Genomic DNA, 13,405 nt, shown 5'->3' with positions numbered 1-13,405 from the left:
ATTTTCACGAAAACTGCACACAAAACTTCATACAGAACTCAGCTGATCCTCAGATTAAAATGTGCAATGTCAAGATCTCTGGGGCTTTTTCAATAGCGCCTTATGTGTCATGCTTTTTCAATTCCTCATTTTCTTCCACAATTCTGAAAAACAACAGATGATTGTATAAGCTGCTCACCAGCATAGTTCTTGCTGGGGGAGCATTGTGATTCACACTGCAGCTTCTTTCACTGATAAAATAAAGGTGACCCAAAAAGCCAAAATCCCTCTCTCCATATCTCCACATGTCTGTCTGTGTCATTCAAGACAAGTCTTCGCGTCAGAGAGCACAAGAGAGAGTAATGATTATCTTGATTAATGACTGAATTATTTTCATGAATAATGATTACTACTGTTCAGAGTAAGGCTGTGTTGCTGGAACTAAGCCTTTGGCCACCAGGAGGTAAGAGAGAGCTAGTCTACTGAGAATCACGCTGGTAAGACAAGATTCTGCCCTCCATTCTCAGCAAGCTTCAGAGGATATTGCAAATGTGGCATCTTGTCTGTGAGGCGGCAGCTGTTTGGACGTGGCTTCCACCCACCGCCCGCCACTGAGGGACATGGGGAGAGCTGGCGTTTTGGAAGAGGACGAAAGGGAGACAGAGGAGTTCTGCCATCCTCCACTGAATGTGTGTGTGTGTGTGTGTGTGTGTGTGTGTACTTGTGAGTGTGTGTGTATGTGTGTGTGTGTCTATGTATACTTGAATATAAGTGTGTGTGTTTATGTGTACTTGAGTACTGTATCTATGTATGTGTGTGTGTATGTGTGTGTTTGTGCATGCATGTATGCGCGTGTGTGTGTGTGTGTGCATGTCAGCTGGCAGGCAGTTAAATATTCCCTCACAATCACTTGTGAAGGTGGAGATGAGGACACTGGATCTGAAGGTTGTATATATTTGAAGATTTTCTTTGGCTTGTTAATTAAAGCCCCACGGTTACCCTTGCTTTAGAGGACACTGTGTTCCACAGACCTGAACCAATAGGAATGGCAGTCCAGCAGAGTGGGACACTATACAGAGACCCCTAGGTGCCTTTTCACTGTCAGAACTGGAACCAAGCGCAACCACGGAGTTCCGGTTCCATTGTCTTTTCTGTCAGGCTAAAAGAAACCTGCTTGATGTGAGAGTATGCTACACCAGCTCCATGACGAAGCTGGAGGCTTATTCTAACTTACAGGAGGCCAGTGTGTCTTGAAAGATGGCATACATTGTGCACCAGTCAAAGAGGTTGTAGAACTAATGTGTAAGATCACATTTTTTCCTGCTTACACTAAAAAAAAAAAAAGTTTCAATACTCTGAGTGTTACTGCATGCATTTTGTACTACCATGGGCAATGCAAGATTGCAGTGGTTCAGCTCATAGGATATCACCTTTTTAGGAGGTGCTGACATGACAGAAGATGGAATTTACTATTTACAGTGATATATGGGAAGCACAATAACCACAGTAACAGTAATGATTTATTTTTTCCAGTGACCTTATATTGAAACTGAATTACTTTTTATACTACCTGTGAGGCATTGCAATAATCAGCTATAGGTACTGAGCTATCTGTCTGGAGACAGGAATCAGGAAGGAATCAGGAAGTGGGTAGCACTGTCACACCCGCTACCAGGCACAGCTAATCAAGTGAGAGTGCATCAATTGAGGGTATCAGTTTCCTTTAAAAAGAGAAACCTATGAGTAAAAATCAGCTAGACATTTTTTTTTTTTTTTTTTTGAGAAACGTCTGCTGTCACATTTATTAAATTATTGAGCATATTATTTTTGGTTTATCATCTGATCAGCCAGCTTAAATATGTACGTAGCCTCAAAAAATTACTGCTGACACATTTAAATGTATTCATTTGACTGATGCTGTTGTGCAGAGAGACATACAAACCACAAGCACTGTAGTATATCCAACAACAGCACCCAAAAAATGTCATATCCAGAACACATCAGATCCATGATTATCAATGCTGAACAGTTGGAGACAGATGACATTATATAATAACCATGGCCATACTACCATATTACAACACAGGCAGAGAGCACGCACTACTATCTTGATATATATTTAAAAAATGGCACACAGATCAGGCCATGCTTTTTACATTGGGCTTGTACTCCACTTGTCTGTCAGTTCTCCAGCCTCAAGATGGTGATCCAGTCATCACACGTGAGACCCAGCACAGTACACAATTCGCCACTCTCGTCACTTTTGTGGTGTTCCTCGGAGATAACTACAGTGCTTGACTGCTGTTCACGCTAATTGCATGATTCGTGTACATTTGTGTTCAATAAAATGACATTTAGCGAATGTTTGTGCTGCCAATGGTTAATGAGGCTTAAAAATGGTTCATTATCTCCGTCTAATATGTACTATATACTATACTATAGTGACTTGCATAGCTTACATTTTGCATGCTATCCATTTAGACAAATACATATGGACACGCATATTTACTAAGGCAATTCAGGTCAAGCATACTGTCCAAGGGTACCACAACAGCACTCCACCTGAAAATCAAGCTGTCAACCGTAAGGTCAAGAGTCTAAGCTGTGACCAATACTTTCCCCGTGTTGATATTTTCACTGATTCATTTTTATTGCTTACATAGATGTACACAGTCACCTACAGGTACTTCAAGAGGTGCACCGCTGCAATACCCACTGAAAAAGACCTGGTAACGCAAAGTCCTGCTCGCCGTGGTTACAGTAAGTACATGCACAATAATTCACGGTATTTACAAGGTTTCCCCTTGAGTTATATCTGTTGTTGTATTAACAAATATAAAATATTGTAACAGATTTAACAAATATAAATTGATTGAGTGAATGTGTATTGGTAAAGATAACAGAGTGATTCTAATGAAAATATAAACGTTTTCATGCGCGTAAAACCGTGGTTGTGATCGGTGCTGCTTCACTGATGTCATTTTCTTTTACTTGTGTCCTTATAAATGTCAACATATCGGTACACTTATATCCTAGTCAAATAAACCTAAAATAACGTAAATTTAAAGAGACGCGGCACCACATCTGCGAACAAAGTATTTTCCCTTGTTCATTCAGACGCCTTTTCTGTTTCGTTCGCCTAAACGCCTGATTTTTTTTTAAATCAATCCCGCGCAGATACTACGCAGTTTCACTGATATGTCAATCATCCGGAGAACTCACCCTTTGATTTGATTCCACCAAATCATCCAATGCACACACATCAGTCAATCTGCGCAGCATCCCGTGCCTCAGGTGAAGGCGGGGTGTCGGGAAGGACTGCGCGACTGGGGGGGTCGCGACGCGGAAAGGTGAAACCTGCAGGACAACCTCGTGACTTGCGCAGCGCGGAGTTTAATACCCGCGCAGCGACCGTCCTCCTCTACAAAACCCTCAGCCCCCTGCTTGGAGTAACCAGAATGCGCTCCAACTTCCCCAGCAAACTTCGGCGCTCATCGTGTTCTGTGCAGTAACGGGCTTTAGTTTAGCCTAAAACAGAACAAACACCTGTACCGTGACTTTTAATTCATATTTAAATTATAGAGCTGCATATCCTTACTAACATGCGGACGTATGACAGGGAGGCGCAGTTTTAAGTTGCCACGGTTTTGCAAGCTGAACGCCTCGGTCTCTGTGGGGGGAAAAAGCGCACGCGGGCTGGAGCCGGGACACGAGCATAGAAGTGGAGTAGGTGAGGATGTTGCAATAGTCGGATTGCACATTTGACTCCTCAGATTCACTCCCAGCTCCAACCCTAATCCCCGTAGCGTTGATTCCTGAACTGGACGGAAGTGAAACGGGTAACGAATTTGATGGTGAGAAACCATGGAAACACGTACGCCCTTGGACATATCGCGGAGTACCACAGACAGCGTTTGAGAGGAAAAAGGTTTGTCGGTGTTTTTTATTCTGTCCATGACAATTAAATTAAATCGTATGACATTATTATCAAACTGTTGAACAAATGTAACACGTTTTTCGTTTACTGAAATTCTTTTTGGACGGATATTTAAATAATGCAAACATAAACTGCTTGCCTATATTGACTTCGCACGTTAGTTAGGGTTGGGATGCAGTTTTGAATGGATCCGAGCTATGTTTGATTTACATAAAGGGACAGCAACAATTGTTATGAGGTGCTTTTCTGGTAAATATTACTTGGTCATTCAGGCTATATTCCTATCACAGAAAAGTTTAGAAAATGCTAAAATATGTTCTGTAATCTAAGTTTACCCATGATGTGAAGCTTTTTCAAGGCTTTTAACACTACACGCCCATACAACTATGAAGAGGCAACAGAGGGGACAATTAACGCAAAGTTGCCTCTCAGGCTACCTGTTCTCACGATATTCTAATTTTGAGTGAAGAAGTCCTTGATGCCTGCAGGTGTCGTGTCATTTTAACGGAACGGTTGGTGACTTGACACCTTCGTGGCTCGCGTTCATTTGGAACATTCACAAATGAAGCACAGAGGCATACAGCTAGTGAAAGGTGTAAGGCGAACCCAAACCACTATATCGCTGTACGTAAGCATGTAACTACATACCCTACCCATTCCTCTGTAACCCGAAGGAATTAGTAGTATGAGTAATATAATAATTAAGAGGCAGCTCAAGGAATTTAAATATTTTTTAATTCACCAGTCAAATAATTTGTAGCCTAATTAATGTAAACTTTTGAAGATGCATAGCAGTCTTGAGCTATGTATACTCTCTTGTCTTTGAGAGTGTGGCTTTTCGTGAATTGGGTGTAGAGTGAGTCTACAAGCTGTAGATAAAATCAGACAGGCAAATTAAGAAAAATAGAGGAGGGCGTGCGTTGAACGTGCGCGCAGTAGTTTGATTTGAGTCTTTGTTTATTCCGAACCTGAAGCGCACGGGCTATCAGCCGCTCTAAAACATAGACAGCATAATTCGTTTTACGCAGCAACTAAATTAATGTTACAAAGTTTGTAACTGATCAAAAGAGAAAACATACGCAAATGTACGCGGTTGTGGGTAACTATAAGGTAAAATTACAGGATTTAAAAAATGTCCCAATGTTTCTTTCGTTTGAAGTAGCCAAACGTCTGCAAAAGACGTTACCTCATAAATAAATTTAAATGAGCAGATCCAAATAACGGATTTTTCGCTGAAGAAACCTACATATCTCAGCTTACCGAAGGAAACCAACCCTCGCAATGTGCGTCTCGAAAAGCAGATGCACCACTAATTGATCCATAGCTAATTGAGTTGAACTGGGTCATACGGAACGTTATACAGACTATTTCAGTCACCGAGGAACATTTTAAACGACGTTTTTTCTTCTCTTCCATTTCAACCCCCTTATTCGTGGCGTCATTTACTCTTTAGATTCTTTTTTTTGAAAAGTAAAGGTTTCAGTTTAATTTTAGTAGTTGTTATTTAAAAGTTTATTTTAATTGAACGATGAAGGTTAATTATAAATAGCACGTCGGTGAAATGGTGAACGGTCTGTGTTAACAGCGGGCGCATCAGATGATGAAAATTTCAGTGCAGTTAATCTTATTTACAATTTTAAAATTCACTGCCTGAGCATGTCCGTCAGGCACCTGCAACCCTGCCTTGAGTTTAAGTAACGTCTGTGTGTACCGTCGATAAAATTTGCCCGCGGGCGCTGACTCAGAATCAGCTTCACCTATATTCACGGAATGGTTGGGTTGCGGAGGAGGGCGAGGAAAAGCTGAACCTGAATCGGTTATTGGTGGGGGGGCAGAACGCTCCTTGACCTCTTTTCCGACCAACTTTGCCGCGACACACCCACGCTTCTACCATTCATCACTCTGTCGGATTTGGAACCATAAATTTGAGAGCAGGTGAAGTGTTTATACTCACAATATATAATATACAGGCGTGACGTCACCTCCGTGTTTTGAATCGCGGTTCACTGAGTTTAGACGTTACCCTCAGTATTTTTGCAACAGATCGTGCGTACCTTTGCTGACTGGCTTTCATTGACTGAAATCTCCCATTCCAAGGTCAAACCTCAGTGGCTCTTACTCTCTGCTTCTTAAACCTGCCACGCCGATTGGTCGTATAATCTTATGTCATTGTACTGGTCCCAAAAGGACATGTCCGGGAAAAAGAGGACCCTACAAATTGTAGCCTAGTTAACCATCATCATTGTATTTGCAAAGAACGCTTAAACATTAATTGATTTTCCTTGAACAGGTGTATCGAGGCTTTATCGGAATCGTTTTGATCCGCATTATCAATAGGCTATAGCAATGCAAAGCGCGCTCTGATCCAGTGAAAATTACTACCACCCAAAAGAAAAGCAAAATGAAGTTACCGTGGTACTTGACCCACACACAGCCGCACGATGCCCCGATAATATTGATAGTCACTGGCCGGAAGTTCAGAGTTAACATTTCACCAGGTCAGGTTTGGAGGATTTTACACTTGTTTTGTTACATAATTTCCAGAGAAACAACCAATTGGGGAGTTTAAACGTCTGTACAGTTTAAATTGTCGTTGCGACGTCAGTTAGCCCTTGTTATGGACATTGAGGGGGGAAAAAAAAAGTTCGGTTGAATTATGTGTAATATTTCTAAAAATAGGCTAAAGGAGGATGCTATACAACAGGATGCACTTAAGAAAAAAGGGAATCAGATGCTCACTGGAATAGATCATTCCAATAATGAGTTATCTGAGTGTCAGTCCTGCAAAAAAGGTAGGCTTTCTGCTTCCACTGTTTCATGCCATCAGTGAAACAGTCCACCTTCATCCAGACATGGTCAAGGCATGAGCTGGAGTCTGTTTGACAAGCATAGTACTGTCTGTTTCCTCCCAGTCAGTGCCCCACCGCCTTTTGCCCATTAGCTGTGCCAAGGGACATCTCTTTAGCAAGGACAGCCAATCTTCAAAACGAAACTGCTGTGTGTCCATGTCCTACATCCTAGCATCAATAAGACACAGATCACTCACTCTGCTGTGGAGTTTTGAGGACTTCATTCTAAAAAAGGACATTCCTACGGATAGTTATCTTTTCGCCTGCCCCGCTGACATCGGTGTCATGGCGCCAAGTTTTCCTATCAACTTAGCAGGCCAGCTGCCTGTAGCAGCATTCATCATAATCAAATGTACGACACAACAGCAGCAGTGTAGTAAAGTGGTTAAGGGGCAGGACTCATGACCAAAAGGTTGCTGGTTCAATTCCCCACTGGGGCACTGCTGCTATACCCTTGGGCAAGGTTCTTGACCCTAAATTGCCTCAGCAAAATATCCAGCTGTATAAATGGATGACATTGTAAGTCGCTCTGGATAAGAGCGTCTGCTAAATGCCAATAATGTAATAACACTGTGGATGACCCTATATCCTCAAGCAAAATGAATACTTTGTCACAGATTCTTTTTGATATGAAGTCATTTTCTATGATTACAAAAAACCCCATCAATTTCAATAACAACAGCAGCCTTTGAAAATTTGAAATTAAAAAATGAAAGCCATCACACAAGATCCAAAGTAATTCGTGACTAAAAGGCTGAAATGTTACTTATCACCCCCGTCATTAAATCCAGTTCAAGAGCTCACAGCTGGCCTGTAGCTGGGACAGCTCACTATGGCAGCGTTGATAACAAAACAACAATGAAGTAAAACATTTTAAAAGAGGCATTCTGCCAATACAATCTTTCTTTCATTTTTCTTTCTCCCTCTATTCACGTTTCATTTTCTACCAAGTGAATGGCTCTGACCTACAGTCAAGTGGACAGACTGTAAGAGATCATGTTTGTATGTTTACCCTGCTTGACTAACCTGCTGACTACTGGGGAAATACCAGACCAAAAACAGGCTGTTTGAAAGTGTTAAAAGTGCTGATGCTGTTTTAAGGGGGTCAAGTTTCTGTGCGTGGTCGGGTGAAGGTACAAAAGAGATTGTGTAACAAACGTGTGTATATATATATATATATTTATGTATTACATCCATGTATGTGCATATGTATTTTTTTTATTTTGGTACAATTGGCACAATTCCCAAACCTTCAGAGGTGTCCTATTACCAACATGCAGAAGGGAGTGAAACTGCTGAAAATAAGCCAAAAAAAAAAAAAAAAACCTCTTTCAAAAATGTCTGTCTCGTTAATGCTGAAAATATTGAGAGGAGCCTTAACATGACCTTAATATGCACTCCGCTGTCCCTGACGCTGCGTCGCACTGACACCCGTGGGTGGTGTGGGAGCGTGCGTGGTGCGTGCGTATGAGAGGAAATGACAGTTACAGTGTTCCTGCCTGTCTCCAGCTGCAGAACAAACATCACTGTAAATTGTATGCTTATACACTCCTATCCATTTATGAGTACATGCCCGCAAGGCAACCTTGGCACAATTCTAATGATATTGCTGTGCTGGGGGGGGGGTGTTTTTCATGAGTGTGAATAGCTAGTATCACATTGTGTCTCTGTTGCTGTCTTTATTTCCTGCTAGGTTTGTCTCAGCCTGCTGTCAGGCAACCGTCCCCCCGTCCCCCCCATCTGCCGCCCTCCTCCTCCTCCCCCTTCTTCCCCTTTTCAACCCCGCCACCACGCCCACTCAGCTCCTGTGAGAGTATGGATGCCCTGGACTTTGTCTCTCTTCCCGGTGAACTGAACTATACCACCTCCCCCTTAGTCAGGGGCTCCATGGCCAACAACTCCATGAACAGTTCTGACGGGAATATGCACTTCCAAGGTAGCAGCACCATGGTAACGGCGGTCATCTCCTTCACCGTCTTCATCTTGGGGCTGACGGGCAACACGCTGGTCATCTACGTGGTCCTGCGCTACGCCAAGATGAAAACCGTCACCAACATGTACATCCTCAACCTGGCGGTGGCTGATGAGCTGTACATCCTGGGCCTGCCCTTCCTCACCACGCAGAACGTGCTCTCCTATTGGCCCTTCGGCTCCTTCCTGTGCCGGGTGGTCATGACGGCGGACTCCATTAACCAGTTCACCAGCACGTTCTGCCTGACGGTCATGAGCATCGACCGCTACCTGGCCGTGGTCCACCCAATCCGGAGCGCCAGGTGGCGGCGGCCCCGGGTGGCCAAGATCATCAACGCCCTGGTGTGGTCGCTGTCCTTCGTGGTGGTGCTTCCCGTCGTCATCTTCTCCAACGTGCAGGAGCAGCTCAACACCTGCAACATGAGCTGGCCTGAGCCGCAGGAGGTGTGGTCCACCGTCTTCATCCTCTACACCGCCATCCTGGGCTTCTTCTGCCCCCTGCTGGTCATCTGCCTGTGTTACCTGCTCATCGTGATTAAGGTGAAGTCGGCGGGCGTGCGGGCGGGGCTGACCAGGCGGCGCCGGTCGGAGCGCAAAGTGACCCGCATGGTGGTCATCATCGTGGTGGTCTTTGTCTTCTGCTGGCTACCCTTCTTCATCATCAACATGGTCAACCTGGTCTGCATCCTGCCGGAGAACAGCATCATGGCCGGCTTCTACTTCTTCGTCGTCATCCTGACCTACGCCAACAGCTGTGCCAACCCGCTGCTCTACGGCTTCCTGTCTGACAACTTCAAGCAGAGCTTCCGGAAGGTGCTCTGCATCTACAGGGCCAACGGTGTGGAGGACGGAGAACCCAACCATCCCCACACCGAAAAGCTGACCATGCAGGATACCATCCTCCCCCCAACGAACAGCGACTTCAACGGGCACGTGCAGAACAGCCAGGTATGTTCCTTGCTATGCACCTACACCAGTCAGACGTTGAACATCGAAAACCCAACGGGCTGATGTTCAGACTCTGTAAAGCTATCGTACAGACTTGTCCTGCATGCTCTTGTGGAGGGCGTATACAAGCGCGCTGTACAGATGTGAAGGTGTTCGCATTCCTTATTTCTGAGAACTGGAATTCTGTTGATGAGCAGATACAGGTTTATGGTGCCAGGAACCAGGAAGTCTGTGTTTGTTGCTGTTACTTGAGATGTTTGCATCACTTTGAATTAATGCTATTGTTATTCACATGCATTCTGACTGTGTGTGTGCGTGCATTAGTTTGTGTATGTGTGACTGTCTGTGTGTATGCGTATGCGTGGTGACGTGCCTCTTGACACCAATAGTTTTTGTGAATGTCCAAGAGATCTGATTCTCATCAAGATAAAAATCGAAGATAAAAAAAGATAAAAAAGTCGAGAATGTAGACTTTAGAGAACCTAGCTTTATCTTGACTTTAAACAGGTACTCCACTCAAAAATTGAATTCATTAACTGTTCTTGTATTTTAATTGGCTGGTTTTTAGAAGATCTTTTTTTTTTTTTTACACTATTCCGGCAAAGATACCCAGAGGTTTGGTTTCCATGCCAAATTATGACAACCAATGATTTTGCAATGATTTCACAAACTACTGCAAAACAGTTGTTTGGTTTGGTGTTTCTTCAAGCTTAAAGCTTCTGATGAATAGAAGCCATGTCCCAGTGCACATCGTTTCCTTCACAGAACTGGAAATCTGGGCCTCTGTTGAAGCAAACAGAAGAGATTCCATTTTACTGATCATGTAGGAAAAGAGGACATATTAGGAGTCGGTGTTTCCAGAGCGGACATATTACTGGATATGCCTGGAAACAGTCTGATGTCCATTGAATATTGATTGTGCAGCCTGAGATCAGCTGATGAGATAAAATCAGCTTATCAAACACCAATTCTTCAAATGTTTGACGTGGGTTTAGTTTTCATTTTTGTACATCATGAGTACCCTCAAGTCATTTGAAACAACATCACTGAAATAATCGAGGCAAATTAAGGACACAGTGTAATGCAGATAAACTGTGATTATTTGTGTGAATACGCATTTAAAGAATGAGGCAGCTATTACAAAACCATACAGGAAAAGCTGAATATATGGAGTGCAGAGAACAGAGCCAATGTTGTTGATGTTGCAAGAATTTGGAGTTGGCTCATGTCTGACCGCAAATGTTTTCATCTATTTGAAAAGAGGCAGATGGTGGTGCCTTAAATGGTTTTTTGGGATTTCTGTTGTGGGGCAGGGAGTGTGTGTGTGTGTGTGTGTGTGTTGGGGGGGGGGGGGGTGGTGGTGCAGAGAATGTGTTTTTTTTTTTTTATAACAGGCTCTATATTTGATTTGGCTTTCTGTAATCTTGAGTTAATTCAAAATGGATCATATTAATAGACTGCTGTAAATCAAATCTAGATTGGAGCCAGTGGCAATATTTTCCAGTCTTTTTCCCCTTTGAAGCCATTTTATTAAAACATGGGTTTGGATCAAGAGCTGCACTTGGCTTAAGCACAGCTTAACAGTTTTAATTACTTCTATCGGGAACTAATTGTTCAAGAGGATATGGAGTTTCATGCAGTTTTCCACCTGTGTCTGTGTGTCTGTGTGTGTGTGTGTGTGTGTGTGTGTGCTGCATCCTACCATGGTTCTGTGACTGGAGAACTGGGTCAAGTGCACCAGGTAAATGACTTGAGCTGTTGTGTCATTTGTTGTTTTGCGCGGGTTTTGCTAGCGCGGCAGATTTCTGTCACGCGTTTGAACTGAAAGGAACCGATGTTGTCTTCGCAGGTGGAGTGTCTGCCTGCAGACACCCAGGGGATTGGCCAGTCAACAGTGTGAACCCCAACACTGTGTGCACCCAGAGCAAAACCAAGCAGGCACCCTTCTTCTCTCTCCACACCGACCTTTAACCTGCTGGGGACGCCGGTAGATAGGAAGTTAAAACACTACAGCCACCCTGTCCCCTTCCTGCCAACCTGTGCGGTCTGCAGGAATTCCTCATTGATTCTGTTCAAGTCACGATTTTTCTGAGATGCCCTCAGGCAGTCTTGTTTCTAAGGATGTGACGCCAGTTGAAATATTAATTGGCTGTGGGAGGCAAAAACTGAGCGTCCATTTAGGAATCATATCCACATAGGAGCCCACCATCAAGACCATTCTGAAAAGTGCCTTTTTTATTTTTGCTGGGTGAAGTTGCTTGGCTCTTTGCCATCTTTTTTTTTTCTTGTCATCTTTTTTTATCCATAACACTTGTTGCATGAGTGACAAGCCCATTGCACGTCTCATGGAGTTTTTTCGAGTCCCTGAGGTCAAAGCCATGTTTGACACGTCTCATACCTCAGCAATAAGCAACATTACTTTTGAACCTCCGTTCAAAGAGAGATAAGCTGTTGTACCATAAAGATGTACCCTCTCCAGCTACACACAGACATCTGGAGAGATCTCTCTGTTTCTGCTCTGACCATTGGAGAGATCTCTCTCTCTAGCTCTGCTCAGACTGGTGGAGAGACCTCTCTCTGTAACTCTTTGCAGACAACAGGAGAGATCTCTCTCTAACTCTGCACAGACCTCTGGAGAGATTTCTCTAATTCTGCTCAGATTGCCTGACAGATCTGCCTCGCTCTAGCTCTGCTCAGACCACTGGGGAGACCTCTCTCTCCTCAGCCCATGAGCTGCTGGAGACACAGAGACACATGCTGATCGAGAAGAACAAGCCGCGATCTCACGCTGACTGACTCACTGCTGCTCTGATTCCATCTCTGTTCTGACTTGCTCTTCCGGTGCCTGGCTGGCGAGACTGGTCACAGACAGCTTGTAGGTAGAGGGCAGGTTCCGACCCTACTCCGCACCAACGTTCTAACCTATCCTTTCCATCACTGCGCCATCCTTCCTGGAGCTAACTTCAGCATACAGGCCCCCCGCAAGGAGTGGAGACCCTGAAACTTTGGCTTTTTCTGACGAATGTACTGATATTATCATGTATTCTCTTTGCTTTGAATGTATTGTGAATTACAGTTACGTGAATGTAATTGGGCATTTCACCTCAGAGTTCTTTCTGTACTGTCAAATGTGTACCAAGTAGGGAGACAGAGGGGGAGCAGATATGTGAAGGACAATGTCCCTTTCTTCTGCTGAAGATGTATGGAATGCACTCCACGTACTGGAGTATTTGGAGGCTTCATAAATATGCTGCGGCAAACACTCTCATGTTTCTTTTGCTATGTGACGGCTGCTGTTTTGTGTTTGTGGTTTTTGTGTGAAAATGCAATAAAAGAGCCCGCTATAATTCAGCCTGTCCTGTATCCGGATAAATGTACATCCCACTTGTGTGCAAATGCCTGAATGGTAATGTCTGTGGGGACTTACAGCTGCCCAATGGTCAGTGTTGGTATTCAGCGGAGTAAATACTGTGGACTGGAGGCCCAAACGTTACTGATGACAAAATATCTTTGGTCAAAATGTTGTTTTATGTTTCAGTTTGAATAAAATTGTAAAGGAAACAAAAAAAAAAAGTCAGCTGCCACGTTTTTTACTGTGTGCTTTTATGAATGGATCGCAATGCCAACAGTCTATATGAATCGATAGAGATATAAGACAAGGTTTTCTTCTTAGAAGGACATCTGAAAGACCCCACAGCTGTGAGGAGCTGTGAGGAGAATC

The 13,405-nt window shown here is 43.7% G+C and overlaps 1 protein-coding gene across 1 annotated transcript; it reads left to right on the top strand.

Annotated features, from left to right (window-relative positions):
* Positions 1–3,321: 3,321 nt before the first annotated feature.
* Positions 3,322–13,165, top strand: LOC118795003 (somatostatin receptor type 5-like). The gene is made up of 3 exons (XM_036553321.1): positions 3,322–3,907; positions 8,459–9,684; positions 11,534–13,165. Exons 2-3 carry the CDS (start codon positions 8,581–8,583, stop codon positions 11,582–11,584), a joined length of 1,155 nt encoding a protein of 384 aa, XP_036409214.1. The 5' UTR covers positions 3,322–3,907; positions 8,459–8,580; the 3' UTR covers positions 11,585–13,165.
* Positions 13,166–13,405: the final 240 nt, after the last annotated feature.

This window comes from Megalops cyprinoides, chromosome 19 (genome assembly GCF_013368585.1).
Source record: "Megalops cyprinoides isolate fMegCyp1 chromosome 19, fMegCyp1.pri, whole genome shotgun sequence".
Lineage (NCBI taxonomy): Eukaryota > Metazoa > Chordata > Actinopteri > Elopiformes > Megalopidae > Megalops > Megalops cyprinoides.
The sequence above is the reverse complement of the archived record's forward strand: the minus strand, read 5'-3'. Positions and strand labels throughout refer to the sequence as shown.

What these genes read in the sequence shown, in the direction of transcription:
- LOC118795003 (XM_036553321.1), top strand. Translation starts at nt 8,581, where the DNA reads ATGGATGCCCTGGACTTTGTCTCTCTTCCCGGTGAACTGAACTATACC. An exon ending in GGCACGTGCAGAACAGCCAG is followed by an intron (nt 9,685 to 11,533) that starts GTATGTTCCTTG and finishes TTGTCTTCGCAG; the next exon opens with GTGGAGTGTCTGCCTGCAGA.